Below are 12,353 nucleotides of genomic sequence, written 5' to 3'. Positions count from 1 at the left end.
GTTGCCTCTAACTTTTTACTTACTAGCTCCAGTGTTAGCACGGAGAGTCTGGGAGCCCTACCCTGGCTGACTAGACAGCAAAGTGGTGTGCCTTAGCATTCACTAAGTTATCTCCTCAAAACTTAAAGAAATTTAAAACAAATTGGACCTCTTCTCTCCCTAAGATAAATTCTAAGTAAGCCTAGGGACATTTTGGGAAATACTCCCACTGATAAAACATTAAAGAAATATATATTCTATCTACCTCTTAAGTCGATCAACTCTAATGCGGGTGAGCAGTAAGGAGTCTCAGAAGTCACTCATGTTCTGAGGGAGACTTACAGAAGCTGAGATACCTAAGCCTTATGAAATTAGTCAAGACCTCAACATCTTTACAGACGTTTACTTCCTGCCTTAAAGCTGCGCGTTTTGATTTTCTGCTTGGAATGGGTTTGTATAATTCTCTTTAAATCTTCTTCTTCTTCTTCAGGGCGAGAAAATGAGCAGAAAACAAATAAAAAGACGCATGTAAGGAAAACGCCAAATACCAACCCGACCCCTAAGGAGCTGAGGACCAACCTGGAGAAGGAGCTGGGGAATAAACTGAGAAGCTTCGGGATCAGCGAGGTACGTCCCTCGTTTTCTGGACATTCGCTCCTTTAGATTCCACTTTCAAAATCAGGACACACAGAGAGAAGAACAGACTTCTTCACCCTGTCGGAATTCGGAGACTAAACGCTAAGATGACTCAGGTTAGCAGAGCCCTGCGTGACACTCGCTAGAACCTGGTGTGTGTCTAAGACCTCAACAAATCCAGACTTACTCATAGGCGGGGGAGTAGGACTCAGCGTCAATGTCATTATGACTTGTTTCAGAGGGAAACTGGGCTAGGTTCCCGCAGCTGGAGGAGCCCGAGGGTGCGTCTGGGTGCTGCATAGTATTCTGCGTCTTGCCTCCTCTGACGATGCTTCTCGTCTGTTTCGTGCGCGAGCAGTCTGGCCTGTATTTACTCTACTATAGCATCTAAACGCATTGGAGTTTTAACGCTCCTTTTGAGAGTGGCTGTGCCAGGTTCCTGTGTGACTCTGAACTACTACGCCTTTTCTGTGAGCATAGGCAATCAAGACAGGCATCATTTCCCTCTTGGAAGCATTTCTAGGAATGGCATTGCTGGGTGAAGAGGCAGCCGTGTTTAACGTCATAGCTGCAGCTGAATCGTTTTATCAAATGCGCCAATCTACGCTCCCTCTCAACGGGCAGAAGGGCTCAATCACTCCAGGTCTTCAGTCAGTTGTTAGTACCGTCAGTCTGTAATCTCCACATAGACTCTCTGTGGGGATTCTTAGCCCTGCTAAGGCCAGGGAAATCAGAGACATCTGTACAGTGTCACGGTTCCTATACAGACGCTCTTGAGACTAGATTTCTGTGCTTGCCGTTCCCATGGGTTTCCTGGGTTTTAATTTTGATCAGAGCCTCATTTATGGTTTTTCACCTAGTGCTTGGAAACATTTCTGCTTGTTTCCTCTGCGTGCATGTGTGCGTGTGTGAGTGCACATGTACACATATGCACTCACGTTGGTTCAGGATTAGATAAGTTTGACTCGATTTCCAGTTGATGGAGTTGATATCATTGCTTGTGTGACCCTGGTTTCCCCGTTCATTCGAAATCACGCTTCTGTCACGTGGAAACCCTTGCATGCGTCCAGATCTGCTTTGGACCTTCAGTGACTTTTCCTTGTTTAACTCTTCATTCACACTGACTTTCGAGTCAGCAGACTTCACTTCATTCACACTGACTTGACCATAGGAGCCTGGCCTTCCCCTGCCTTGATGGGCTGTGCTTGTGCAACGCTAGTGTTACTACTTCAAACGCTTGCCAGTTCCTATTGCTCTTTAGAAAGACACTCCCACTTCTGGATCAGCCATGTTTGGGACACTGGTGGAAACTATTCGAAATTCCGGGTGTTAATTAGGAAAGGCCGACAGCTGTATGACATCAGATCCTCCCCACTAACTACAAGGTGTAGGAAGGCAGACATTAACCCTGACGATTAAAGAAAGTGTAAGAAGTCCTTGACCCTCTGAAGAGACCAGAAGACATTGGGCAGATCAGAGGAACAGCGGAGGATAGAGGAAGCGTGGACATGACACTTCTCTGGTGACAGACACCTCCCTCCTGGGCCGTGTGGGGTCATGACAGGGAGCACAGAAGAGAGGGGAGGTGAAGGGAGACTGGGGAGAGGAAGTGCTCATGAGTGGGGCATTAGTGCAGAACCAACCCTGGAAGTAAGAGTACCTTCCCTTCTGCCTGCGTCCCCGTCAGCTACAGAGTCCCTCGGTCACCTCTGAATTCACACTAACATACTTCAGCTGTACAAGACACGCCCATAACTGCACAGCTCTCCTCTCTGCGGATGAGTGCCGAGCTCCAAGGTTGGCACTCAGTTTCTTCTCTTTGGTCTTGTCACACAAATCTTTATAGGGTGAGCCCGTGGGACATGTCTACTTCTATCCTGCTGTCCTGTCTTTCTCACAAGGCGTCCTCAGTTGCCACTGACTGACATGCTAATGCCAGTCTTCATGAGAGCGCAGCTGAGCGCCTGCCCAACCCCCTTCACCGTTCTCTGAAGGCCAGGGCCTCTGACAGCCTTTCTTCTTGGGATTCCTCTAGTCCTGGTGGCTTCACTTGCATTCTGTTGTGGCTTGACCAGCCATAGACAGGCACAGCTGTATTGCAAGCTCCTTTTAGAACCAGGAGAGTTTGTTATATGCTAGATCCCATACCGTAAATGACCCTGGACCCCAAAAGAGCAGAGTTACTGCTGACGTACGTCTACGGATGAGAAACCTCCAAGGTTGATGATAAGGGATTGACACAGTACCTTACTCCTTCAGAATATCCAAGGTATTCCATGCGAGATCTTGAATAGATCGCTTAAAGCCATGCAAGTAGCCAGACACGACCTAGCAAAACAGGTGCCCGACATTCAGCAAATTCGAGAAAACCTGGAGCATCAGCTGATCTGTAAAATGGGAGAGAGAGCATCACACTCTTCAGGTAAGCCCGCCGCTGCCGCCTGGCACTCCACAGCCACAAAGGAGAGCCAAGTTTGACAGCCTTTCCCACGTTTGTAGACTTTGGCACCGGCTGCTCTCTTACTGCCTGTACTTGAGATGCTGGGTCTGACTCCCACCTTGGGGTGGATGACTACCTGTAATCTTAGTGCTCAGGAGGTGAGGGCAGGTAGACCAGGAGTGATGCAAGGCCAGCCTGGGCTACAAGAGACCTGTCTCAAAAGAAAGGGGGGAAAATCAGTATAATGAAGCCCTTGTTCTGGACCCCAGACCTGAGAGGCGCCCTGTTCTTTTCCGTGACTTAGGGATAGTGTACGTTTAGTTAGACTTTACGCTTTACTGTAAAGGCAGCAGAGACTCACAAAGGATACTTCTCTTCCAGATAGGCGCCATGCCCCTCCCATGGCCTCCTTTCCACCCGAAGAAGTACCCAAAGCAACCCAGCTTCCCCCCAGAAGCAGACCGTTGGTCAGGCAGAAAACTATGTTCACTGATAAAGCGTCCGCCCCAAAGTGAGTATTTCCAACTGTAAGGAAAACAAAAACACTGCTTTGCCATAGCCGACTGAAGTCGCTGTAATCATACATCCTGGACTGGATCAGCAGAACAACAGGGATTTGTGTTGGAGGCTGGAAGTTCAGAATCAGAGTGTCAGAGGTCAAGTTCTGTCTCCAGAGCCATTGTGTCCTATGTCCTCACACGGGGAACAGGCTCTGGTCCCTTCGTCTTTCAGAGGCAGTGCCATGGTTACTTTTCAGTCGCTGTGACAAAGCACTATTACCAAAGCAACTTATAAAGAAAGCATTCGATTTGGGGCTCACGGGTCTGGAGAGCTAAGAGTCAAAGACCATCACAGAGGGCAGTATGGCGGCAGTATGGCGGCAGGCAGGCAGGCATGGCAGGCAGGCGTGGCTCTGGAGCTTTCACTGAGAGCTTTCTTACAGCCCAGCCCACAAGCACATGTGGAGAAAGCTAACCAAGAAGGGCTGGGTCATTGAAACCTCAAAGCCTGTCTCCAGTGACGCACCTCCTAATCTTCCCCCTTTGCCAACTGGGGACTAAGCGTTCAAATGTTTGAGCTCATGGGGGCCATTTTCACCCAAGCCACCACAGGTAGCAATGCCATCATGGGGAGCCAGCCCTCTGACTCCATTTGGCCCAGTTCCTTCCCAGATTCCTGCCCCTGGATGTCATGACACTACAAGTCAAGTGAGTGACTACAAGCCTTGAGTCTGCAGCGATGAACTAGACTCATCCCCAACTTCCTTGTAGTTTCTGATCGATGACCAAAGACAGTTTGTGTTTTCCCATACACATTTGTATTGACTATATCATTCCCTTGTCTACCTCCTTATTTATTTATTTATTTTTTTAGACTCAAGAAAAATACCAAAGAAAGTCATTTTCTCAGAAGGTTTCCAGCTACCAAGTGAGTACTGGGAGAGGTGCCAGGGTTGGGTGGGCCGGGTGTGAAGTTTTCGAGTGTTGCTCTCTTGGTGAAGTAGGGGCCCACTGCAGTTAAGGGAAGTCACGGTGCTTATTCATCAAGGTTACTTTTTGAGTCCCTCCTTTTGGTTGTTATTTGTGACTTCATTAATTACTACGTCACTCAGCTTTTCCACACAATGACATCCATTAACAAACAGGATCACCCCGAGTCATGCGGGTGCAGCCCCTCCCAGTGTAAGTGTCATGTCTTAATAAGCACGTTTAAGTAGGGGGGATGGTGTCTTGGTGTCAGCCGGTTCTGGCACTCTGTACTGGGGTTAAAGGCGTTGGAGACCATCCCTGGCTTAGGATCACTTTAAATGAGAACATATAAGAGGGGCCCGGCACTTGCAGGCATCCACTAACTTGCAGGGATTCTCCTGTTACTTCTTCTGAACAACACTCAGGGTTCAGTGCCATCGTTGCCTGAGTCCGAAGATATCAATACCGTGAAACCCCTCTTCCCTGGGTACCATGAAGCAGTGATAGATACCGTCTCATCTTTTCATGAGCATAACCTCACGGAGGGAGCTTTGCTTCATGGGGTGTGTGTGGCCAACCAACCCGCACGGGCAGATGTGGTATACAGAATTTAGACTTTCTACAACCTCCTTCAAGTGGACACTCTGAGCTTCTATTTCACTTTCAAATAGGGGTGGTAGTCCCCAAGTCGGAAGTTAAAAAAATAGTGTAGGGGTTGGGGATTTAGCTCAGTGGTAGAGCGCTTGCCTAGGAAGCGCAAGGCCCTGGGTTCGGTCCCCAGCTCCGAAAAAAAGAACCAAAAAAAAAAAAAAATAGTGTAGTCGTAGAAATCTTTTTCCATCACTGAGAAGTGTTTTCCTTTGGCATTTAAGAGCTAAGAGTATTGAGACAGTGCACATCTGTGTTTAGGGGTTGGGACTGTGCACATCTGTGTTTAGGGGTTGGGATTGTACACATCTGGGTTTAGGGGTTGGGATTGTACACATCTGGGTTTAGGGGAACTTCAGCCCATTTAACAGCTCTGCTTCCTGGTTAGCAGATCTGGGTGCACTCTCGGGCTTGCACATGACTTCAGCTTCACTGCCTCATTGTCTGTGGGCACAGGGGAGTCCCCTATACTGTGGTTTCCGGGAACTACCTAGGGTGGTCTGTAACACTTTAAAGGCAGCCACGTCACTGTGGAGGATTCTGGACAAACTAAAACTAGAACTGCCCTACGACCCAGCCATTCCATTTCTGGGCAAGCACCACACAAAGATACTCAAAGAATCAGATTTCTTTCTTCACTGTGTGACATAGCCAGAAAATATCCCTCAAGAGACAGATGGTAAGGAAAGTATGGCACACACACACACACACAGCATGGAGCTTTACTCGGGAAACTGTTAGAGCTCAGAGTTACTCGAGCAAAGTGTTCCAGATGCACAAAGACAAATGTTGAGTGTTGCCTCTCATAGGCAGGGCCTGGGTTTTAATTTTTATATGTGTAGATATGGGGGGTGCGTGTGTGCGTGCATGTGCGTGTGTGTGTATGTGTGTGCACGTGTGTGTGTGTGTGTGTGTGTGTGTGTGTGTGAAGGGGCTTGACCTATCAGTCATCAAACTAGCAAAGAGACCAAAAATGGGAAAAAAGAGGTATTAAGGCATGTTGCGGAGGAAAAAAGAGAGAGAAGTAAAAAAGTGGGGAACAGGATGTGTGTGAGGTGAAAGCAAAAGGGGACTGGTGTAGGGAGGGAGGGGCCCAGCAGTGGGAGCAGGAGAGAGACTAAGGGAGAGGAAGAGGAAATGGAGCACGTATGAAAGAAAACTCCAAAATACAGCCAGTTGTGCGGTCATTAAAAAAAAAAAAACAAATTTCGGGGCTGGGGATTTAGCTCAGTGGTTAGAGTGCTTACCTAGGAAGCGCAAGGCCCTGGGTTCGGTCCCCAGCTCCGAAAAAAAGAACCAAAAAAAAAAAAAAAAAAAACAAATTTCAAAAAGGAAGGAAAAAAAAGGACACCTAGCTAGTAAGTTCTGAAATGAGGGAACAGCGCCCCTTACTTACCGCTATTTCGCTCTGACTTACACAGGACGCCTCCCTTCAGCTCAGAAGAGGAGCCGGAAGAAGAGGGCTTTATGCGGGCACACCGCTCCCCAGACGTACTCCCCACACAGCCACCTAAGAACAAGAGGAGTAACTTTGGAAGGAGAGCTGTCAGAAGTGACACGGACTGGACGGAGGGAAGTGAAATGGATGACTCGGACTTCTCTCCTAAGCTGACAGGTGAACCCTGATCCCCTGAAAACCCTTCTAAAGTGTATGTAGGGCAGTGATCTCCGCTCCCGGGGCACCAGGCACTGGGCACCTGGGCTAGGATTGTGTGGGGGACCATGGGGCTCATCCCAAAGGCGCTGGTAGAGAGACACCCATCTTCAAGTAGAAGGGGAAGAACCAGTTGGGGATGTCTGAGTGTATGGGCTTCCCATAGCTGCTGTAACAAAAATGCCATACGCTGAGAGACTCAAACAACAGAAAGTTATTGTGTCAATATTCTGTAGGCTGGATAAACAAATTCAGGGTTCCTTTCCTTAGAGAGCGACCACAAGAGAAAGAGAACACTTTCTCTCGTGCTGGCTCTTGTCTTTCTTGCTATCTTCATATCTTATCCCACCCCCTCCGAGTTCATATCAGTCCTGGTTTCCAGGTTTTACTGTTCCCATCACTCATGGACCACCCCTTTTTAATTAGGTGAGTGTGTATGTGTATTTGGTGCATCCATGTATATATGCGTGCATGTGTGTATTTGCTCACATACACATGTGCACACATATGCAGAAGACCAAGGTCAGCGTTGGGCATCTTGTTTTTTGAAGCACAGTCTCTTACTGAGCCCAGAGCTCGCTGATTTGGCTGACTGTTGGGCTCCGAGGATGCTCTTGTGTCCACCTCCCCCAGCGCTGGGATTATAGGCACTGCACCCCTGGCGCTCATGTGACTGATGGGAATTGCATTCAGGTCTTCATGATTGTGTGCCAGGACTTTACTGACTAAGCCATCTTCCCCAGCCCCCTGAGGCCACTCTCGGTGACTTCCCTTTAACTCAGTTTCCTCTGTATTTCTCTTCCAACCAAGATCGCATTTTAAGCTAGTGGGGATGAGAGCCTCAGCGAATGTTCTGAGAGAACAAACTTCAATCTGTTAATCTGGGATGGATGAGAATGGCTGCCCTAATGCACCGAGCTTGACAGGGTAATTGAGGCAAGCGTCTAGTGCGAGATTTCTGAGGCGTTGCCCAGGAAGGTAGAGCCAACGGACAGTCTCTTAAAGTATACTTTTAAAATTACAGACTTTAGACACGGCAGGTTTAATCGTATTCCACATAACCTTTACATATGCAAAGGATACGTGTAAAAACCACACCTTGTGTTGGAAGATGCCCACTGAATCAAAGTTGCTATGTTTGAATGAGACCACCCTTCAGTGATTTTGAGTGGAAACTAGGTAACCTCATGCCGTGCAATTTCTTTTTTTAAGGGAATTTTATATATTCACCTTTTAATTTTATGTGTATGTGTATACATGTATGTGTATGTGTGTATGTATATGCACCCATGTGTGTTCATACACTTGCAGAGGCCAGACGAGGGCATCACATCCCCTGGGACTGGAGTCACAGGTGGGTGTGAGCTCTGTGCTATGGGTGCTGGGAACTGCACCAGGTTATCTGCAGACACTGCACCAGGTTATCTACAGACAATGCACCAGGTTATCTGCAGACAATGCACCAGGTTATCTGCAGATACTGCACCAGGTTATCTACAGAAAATGCACCAGGTTATCTGCAGGAACTGCACCAGGTTATCTGCAGACACTGCACCAGGTTATCTGCAGGAGCTGCACCAGGTTATCTGCAGACACTGCACCAGGTTATCTGCAGACACTGCACCAGGTTATTTACAGACAATGAACCAGGTTATCTGCAGACACTGCACCAGGTTATTTACAGACAATGTACCAGGTTATCTGCAGACACTGCACCAGGTTATCTGCAGACACTGCACCAGGTTATCTGCAGACACTGCACCAGGTTATCTGCAGACACTGCACCAGGTTATCTGCAGGACCTGCACCGGGTTATCTGCAGACAATGCACCGGGTTATCTGCAGGCACCACACAAGGTTATCTGCAGACAATGCACCAGGTTATCTGTAGGAGCTGCCCCAGGTTATCTGCAGGACCTGCACCGGGTTATCTGCAGACAATGCACTGGGTTATCTGCAGACAATGCACCGGGTTATCTGCAGACACTGCACCAGGTTATCTACAGACAATGCACCAGGTTATCTGCAGGCAATGCACCAGGTTATCTGTAGACAATGCACCACGTTATCTGCAGATACTGCACCAGGTTATCTACAGAAAATGCACCAGGTTATCTGCAGGAGCTGCACCAGGTTATCTGCAGACAATGCACCGGGTTATCTGCAGGAGCTGCACCGGGTTATCTGCAGACACTGCACCAGGTTATCTGCAGACACTGCACCAGGTTATCTGCAGACACTGCACCGGTTATCTGCAGGACCTGCACCGGGTTATCTGCAGACACTGCACCGGTTATCTGCAGGACCTGCACCGGGTTATCTGCAGACAATGCACCGGGTTATCTGCAGGCACCACACAAGGTTATCTGCAGACAATGCACCAGGTTATCTGCAGGAGCTGCCCCAGGTTATCTGCAGGAGCTGCCCCAGGTTATCTGCAGGACCTGCACCGGGTTATCTGCAGACAATGCACCGGGTTATCTGCAGACAGTGCACCGGGTTATCTGCAGACAGTGCACCGGGTTATCTGCAGACAGTGCACCAGGTTATCTGCAGGACCTGCAAGCACTTTTAATCCCTGAATCACTGTCTCTCCAACCCCTTTTTTTCCCCAAACCCAGAGTTTACCAGCTAGTTCATTTGAGTAATAAATAATTCCGTGTAAAGCTGAGCCCCCTTCGGAGCTGACAGTGGGGTTGCTTTGGGTCTGGGGCTGCATAGATCTCAGTGCTCAGCCCCCTTCTTGACTGAATCTGTGGCTCTTCCAGGAACCTCCATTAAGATTCAGACTGAGAAAGTTGAGAGCATGCCTTTTCCCCAAGGCAACAGGAATAAACCAGTTCCTGGGACGAACTCTGCTGACGCGGCTATCAAAAAGGAAGAGTTTCGAGAGCTAAAGGTGAGACTGCCGGCTAACGAATGGATCCGCCCTTTGGGGAACTAGGTAGCAAGCAACATTTTGGATTGAGGGAAAAGCCAGTTGTGATTAGTGAACGAGGTAAAGGGAGATGCCCTGCCTTCGTTTGTTTTCAGTGTGGCGTTTCTCCCCATCCCGTGGATAGTTGCAGAGACCCCTGCCTGATAGCAGCTGTGGACTGAGCAATATAAGATCTCAAATTTCAGCCCTGAAATGCTAAACTTTTTAAACACTGGCGTCCACTAAAAATTCTGAGTTTCAGATTTTGGATGTAGCTCAGTTGAGCCTGCAGGAGCTATAGGTTCAAACACATACACACACACACACACACACACACACACACACACACACTTACACACATACACACACATGCACACACATACATGTGCACACACATGCACATACACATGCGCACACACATGCACACACACGCACACATGTGCACACACATGCATATACACATGCGCACACACATGCACACACATGCGCACACACATGCACACACATACATGTGCACACACATACACATATGCACACACATGCACACACATGCGTACACACATGCACACACACACACACACACACACACACACACACACAAAAGAAAGATGCCAGGTTTGGGGGCATGGCGGGTCACACAGCACTCCTGTAGAGGTAGGCAGATGTCTCTGAGTTTGAGGCCAGCCTGGTCTACAGGAAGAGTTCAGGACAGCCAGGGCTGCACAGAGAAACCCTGTCTTGAAAACAAAGAATCAAACAAAAGCAAAGCAACCACAAAGAAAGTTTCTGATTTTGAATAATATTGGAATTTTCAGATTAGGGGTATTCATACCTTATAAAATGTCTGCAAATGTTCCCAATCCCAAAACCCCATCTAATTTGAAACACGTGTGGCCCATGGCTGTCCAGTGCACGTGTTTCCACAGCTCTATCGTGTGTTTGACACCTGCAGATATTAGACGTTCTTGGAACTTCCATCTACAGCTCCCACACGTAGCTCAAGGATTTTTCTGACATCTGAAAGAAAATAGGGGCTTTTAAGGGTTGTCACCACCTAGGAGTCAGAGTCACTGGAGAAGAGGCCTGGAAGGTTCTGGGGCATTTCTTACCCCCAGAGTGTCTTGAGTGGAGCTCAGCTGTTGCTACCCTGGCCAGATGGGGTGTAGACTGTGTTCCCCAATACTAGCCATTCTTCTAATTCTGTAGATAACCCCGCCTGTTCACCCAAGGAACTCGGAGTGCCTGTTGAACTCCCTTCCTTAGTTATTGCTTTTTTTGCGTTAACGCAAACCAAGAAAATGACAAAATGCTGCATCAATCAAGACAGCAGGTCACCCTTTGGAAAGGGGTTGGTGGAAGCGTGGTTCGTGGTTCTTCTAGCCGGGGTGGGGGTAGGGTCTCTCTCTGCAGGGCTCCTGGATGACACATCTCACCCTGACTTTCAGAGTTACCTCCCCCTGTAATCCTTTAAAAAAATCCTAGGACTTTTTAAATTCAAAATTAATTTTTTTAAAGAAAAATCAACAGCATTTTTTTTTAAAAAGTTACTTCTGTAGCTTTCGAGTTGCGGTTTCAAATTCTCGTCCTGTCTTGGCGAAGCTGCCTCTGATTGGGCGCCCCATGTCATTCCTAACTCATCTGCCAGCCCAGCTGCTCAGCCTAAACCACGAGGGGCACCATTTCTTTAGGAAGCTCACATTCTTCTCTTGTGTTTCAGTGCACAGATGCTGATGACGAGGACTGGGATGTATCATCCTTAGAGGAAGAAAAATCTCTGGGCAGTAAAGGGAAGAGGGAGCCCCCACCCTCAAAGCGGGATCTCAGCTGCAGCCAGGTGCAGAGGGCCTGGGGCCCCGTGAACCCTCGGGAATTCAAGGAAGAAGGTAAGTGGGTTTCACCCTCACGCACCCATGGGTGTGATTCTTTAGTGTATGTGTGTGTCCCCGCGGGTGCCCATTTCTGCACACGCATGTGGCGGCCGAAGCCAGCCTTGGTATTGTTCCAGAACAGCTGTCCACCTCGTGTTTAGAGACATGGTCTCTCATTGCCCTGGTTCTCAGCAAGTAGGCTTCTTGTCTCTGCCTCCCCGTGCTGGGGAAACAGTGTGTGCTCTAACTCGTGGTTAAAACGTGAGTTCTGGTGATCAAATCCAAGTCCTCGTGATTGACTGGCCAGCACTGCACCAGTCGAGCTAGCTCTGCAGCCCCAGAAAGTTTCTGATTTTGGATACTTATGAGACTTGGAATTTTCAGATTAGGAATGTTCACACCCCATAAAATGTCTGCAAATATTTCCCAATCCCAAAACCCCATCTAATTTGAAACACGTGTGGCCCATGAATGTCAAGGGCACGTGTTTCCACAGCTCTATCGTGTGTAATTTGACACCTGCGGATATTAGACGTTCCTGGAGCTTCCATCCGAAGCCTCCACATGTAGCTCAAGGATTTTTATGACATCTGAAAGAACGTCAGCAAAATTTATACTGTCAGACAGCAGCACTGTCCTATCACATCACAGCGCTGAAGCTAGGGTCAGAGCTCAGTAGTGGAGCACAAAACACCAAGCCAAATGACACAACATTATGACCCCAGCATGGTGTTAATCCTTG

At 48.3% G+C, this 12,353-nt stretch overlaps 1 protein-coding gene across 17 annotated transcripts in view; it reads left to right on the top strand.

The window, feature by feature from the left end:
• Dzip1 (DAZ interacting zinc finger protein 1) overlaps positions 1–12,353 on the top strand; it is a 53,694-nt gene that overhangs the window by 38,422 nt on the left and 2,919 nt on the right. For all 17 annotated transcript variants that reach the window (NM_001427239.1, XM_063274506.1, XM_063274498.1 and 14 more), the window contains 7 exons: positions 470–606; positions 2,875–3,037; positions 3,437–3,566; positions 4,430–4,483; positions 6,594–6,787; positions 9,595–9,725; positions 11,461–11,626. In NM_001427239.1, coding sequence (NP_001414168.1) covers positions 470–606; positions 2,875–3,037; positions 3,437–3,566; positions 4,430–4,483; positions 6,594–6,787; positions 9,595–9,725; positions 11,461–11,626 — 975 coding nt within the window. The remainder of the gene's footprint in view (positions 1–469; positions 607–2,874; positions 3,038–3,436; positions 3,567–4,429; positions 4,484–6,593; positions 6,788–9,594; positions 9,726–11,460; positions 11,627–12,353) is intronic.

The sequence above is a fragment of the Rattus norvegicus genome, chromosome 15 (assembly GCF_036323735.1).
Source record: "Rattus norvegicus strain BN/NHsdMcwi chromosome 15, GRCr8, whole genome shotgun sequence".
Lineage (NCBI taxonomy): Eukaryota > Metazoa > Chordata > Mammalia > Rodentia > Muridae > Rattus > Rattus norvegicus.
Note: the sequence above shows the minus strand (reverse complement) of the source record. Positions and strands in the feature narration are given on the sequence as shown.